This window comes from Microtus oregoni, unplaced genomic scaffold (assembly GCF_018167655.1).
Source record: "Microtus oregoni isolate MIOR12 unplaced genomic scaffold, Mior012 000015F_ref0000493, whole genome shotgun sequence".
Taxonomy (NCBI): domain Eukaryota; kingdom Metazoa; phylum Chordata; class Mammalia; order Rodentia; family Cricetidae; genus Microtus; species Microtus oregoni.
Window position 1 is genome coordinate 45,823,555 of NW_024543074.1, and position 2,088 is coordinate 45,825,642.

At 48.5% G+C, this 2,088-nt stretch overlaps 1 protein-coding gene across 1 annotated transcript; it reads left to right on the forward strand.

Annotated features, from left to right (window-relative positions):
* Positions 1-507: 507 nt before the first annotated feature.
* On the forward strand, positions 508-1,480 carry LOC121456820 (RNA transcription, translation and transport factor protein). The gene has a single exon (XM_041665296.1). It carries the CDS (start codon positions 573-575, stop codon positions 1,305-1,307), a length of 735 nt encoding a protein of 244 aa, XP_041521230.1. The 5' UTR covers positions 508-572; the 3' UTR covers positions 1,308-1,480.
* The last annotated feature ends 608 nt before the right edge of the window (positions 1,481-2,088 follow it).

Below are 2,088 nucleotides of genomic sequence, written 5' to 3' on the forward strand. Positions count from 1 at the left end.
TCTCCCTCTTATCACTTGTGATTGGGAGGGTGCTGCTCTAAGTCCTCCTGCAGGGACACCGGGCATCAGTATTCAAAGACATGTCAGTGTCTCGACAGCTCCAAAGCTGAACCCTTTGGGAGAAACTGGAGGTCTTCACCACAGGGTGTGAGATTTGCCTGTAAGTCTAGATATCCGTCTTATCTCATTGGTCAGGCAATCAGCCTGGCTTCACATAGGACAACTGGGGGAGCCTCAGGCAAGGGTACCTCGAAGACCCTCTTCCCCAACAAAGCAACCTGCAGCCAGATGGACTTTAAACTTCTGATGCTTGAGAGTACCTGCACGTGCCCCAGATAGCTGGGAACAAGGACTCCGCAACGCCTATGTCCATCACAAAGATGGCAAAGCAGACATCACTGTGAGCTGCTGGGTGGAAGGAGCAAAAGAGATAGAGCTGTCCTCAGTCAGCTTTAACCAAAGAAAACTTCTCATGGGGAGAGGGACTCAAGACAGCAGCAGGCCTGCGCCGCCCGCCTCACTCCCTTGTGTCCCGGCAGAGGCCCGGGCGGCCAGCACGAGCACCGGCGACCATGTTCCGACGCAAGCTCACGGCCCTGGACTACCACAACCCTGCAGGCTTCAACTGCAAAGATGAAACAGAATTTAGAAACTTCATTGTTTGGCTTGAAGACCAGAAAATTAGACACTACAAGATTGAAGACAGAGGTAACCTGAGAAATATCCACAGCAGTGACTGGCCCAAGTTCTTCGAAAAGTATCTCAAAGATGTTAACTGTCCTTTCAAGATTCAGGAGCGACAGGAAGCAATTGACTGGCTTCTTGGTTTAGCTGTTAGACTTGAATATGGAGATAATGCTGAAAAATACAAGGACTTAGTACCCGATAACAGGAAAAATACTGACAACACAGCTAAAAATGCAGAGCCATTGATCAACCTGGACGTAAATAATCCTGATTTTAAGGCTGGTGTCATGGCTCTGGCTAACCTTCTTCAGATTCAGCGTCATGATGATTATTTGGTAATGCTTAAGGCAATTCGCATTTTGGTTCAGGAGCGTCTAACACAGGATGCAGTTGCTAAAGCAAATCAAACGAAAGAGGGCTTACCTGTTGCTTTAGACAAACATATTCTTGGCTTTGACACAGGAGATGCAGTTCTGAACGAAGCGGCTCAGATCTTGCGATTGCTGCACATAGAAGAGCTCAGAGAGCTACAGACGAAAATCAATGAAGCCATAGTAGCTGTTCAGGCAATCATTGCTGACCCAAAGACAGACCACAGACTGGGGAAAGTCGGAAGATGAGCACATCAGGATTTCAGCTTCTCGCCTGCCTAGTGTGATGGGAACCATGTGCATCGGCATGTGTTTGGAAATCAAATGTCACATTTTCGAGGGAGGAATCCCAGGAAATTGGCCATGTTCTAGAGATTTACCACCATTGCTTTTTTTTTTCTTTAATAAAGTTGGGGAAAGTAAAAAAAAAAAAAAAAGACAGCAGCAGCTGAGCACCTCAGAAGGAGACTCTGGGGACAGGTATGCTAGGAGCAGAAGCTTCATGGGAGAAGGTGAGCACTGCCCTACTTTTACTGCTTATTTCAAAGCATGAAGTTCCCACGGCTGAAATCAACAAGCCTCCTGTACATGCCTCCATCTCCCTTCTCCACAGTTCCACCCTGGAAATCCAGATCTACCATGTAACATGGTCTATAGCTCCTCATGGGCCAGGACCACAGACCATCCATCAGCTCAAAAGAAACTTCTAGAACTCCCTCCATCCTATTTCCTTCTACTCCAGAGCCTGAGGGTACCTCAGGGAGCAAACAGTCATTCCATAGACTGATGCTCCACCAAGCACGCCTCCCCTGTCTTCCACCATTAAATTCTCCCACTGTGCTCAGCCACAGACGGGACCTCTAGGTCACATTCCCTCCCTAAGGCTCGGGTACCACTGCAGAAGGGGGAACAGAAAGATTGCAAGAGCCAGAGGTCAGGAAGGACCAGGGTGAAAACGTGTCTCCTGGACATGACAGGACCACTGTCATGTGCTTACGATGCATGAACTCCCAGCACCTCAGGTCGCTGC

What these genes read in the sequence shown, in the direction of transcription:
- LOC121456820 (XM_041665296.1), top strand. Translation starts at nt 573, where the DNA reads ATGTTCCGACGCAAGCTCACGGCCCTGGACTACCACAACCCTGCAGGC.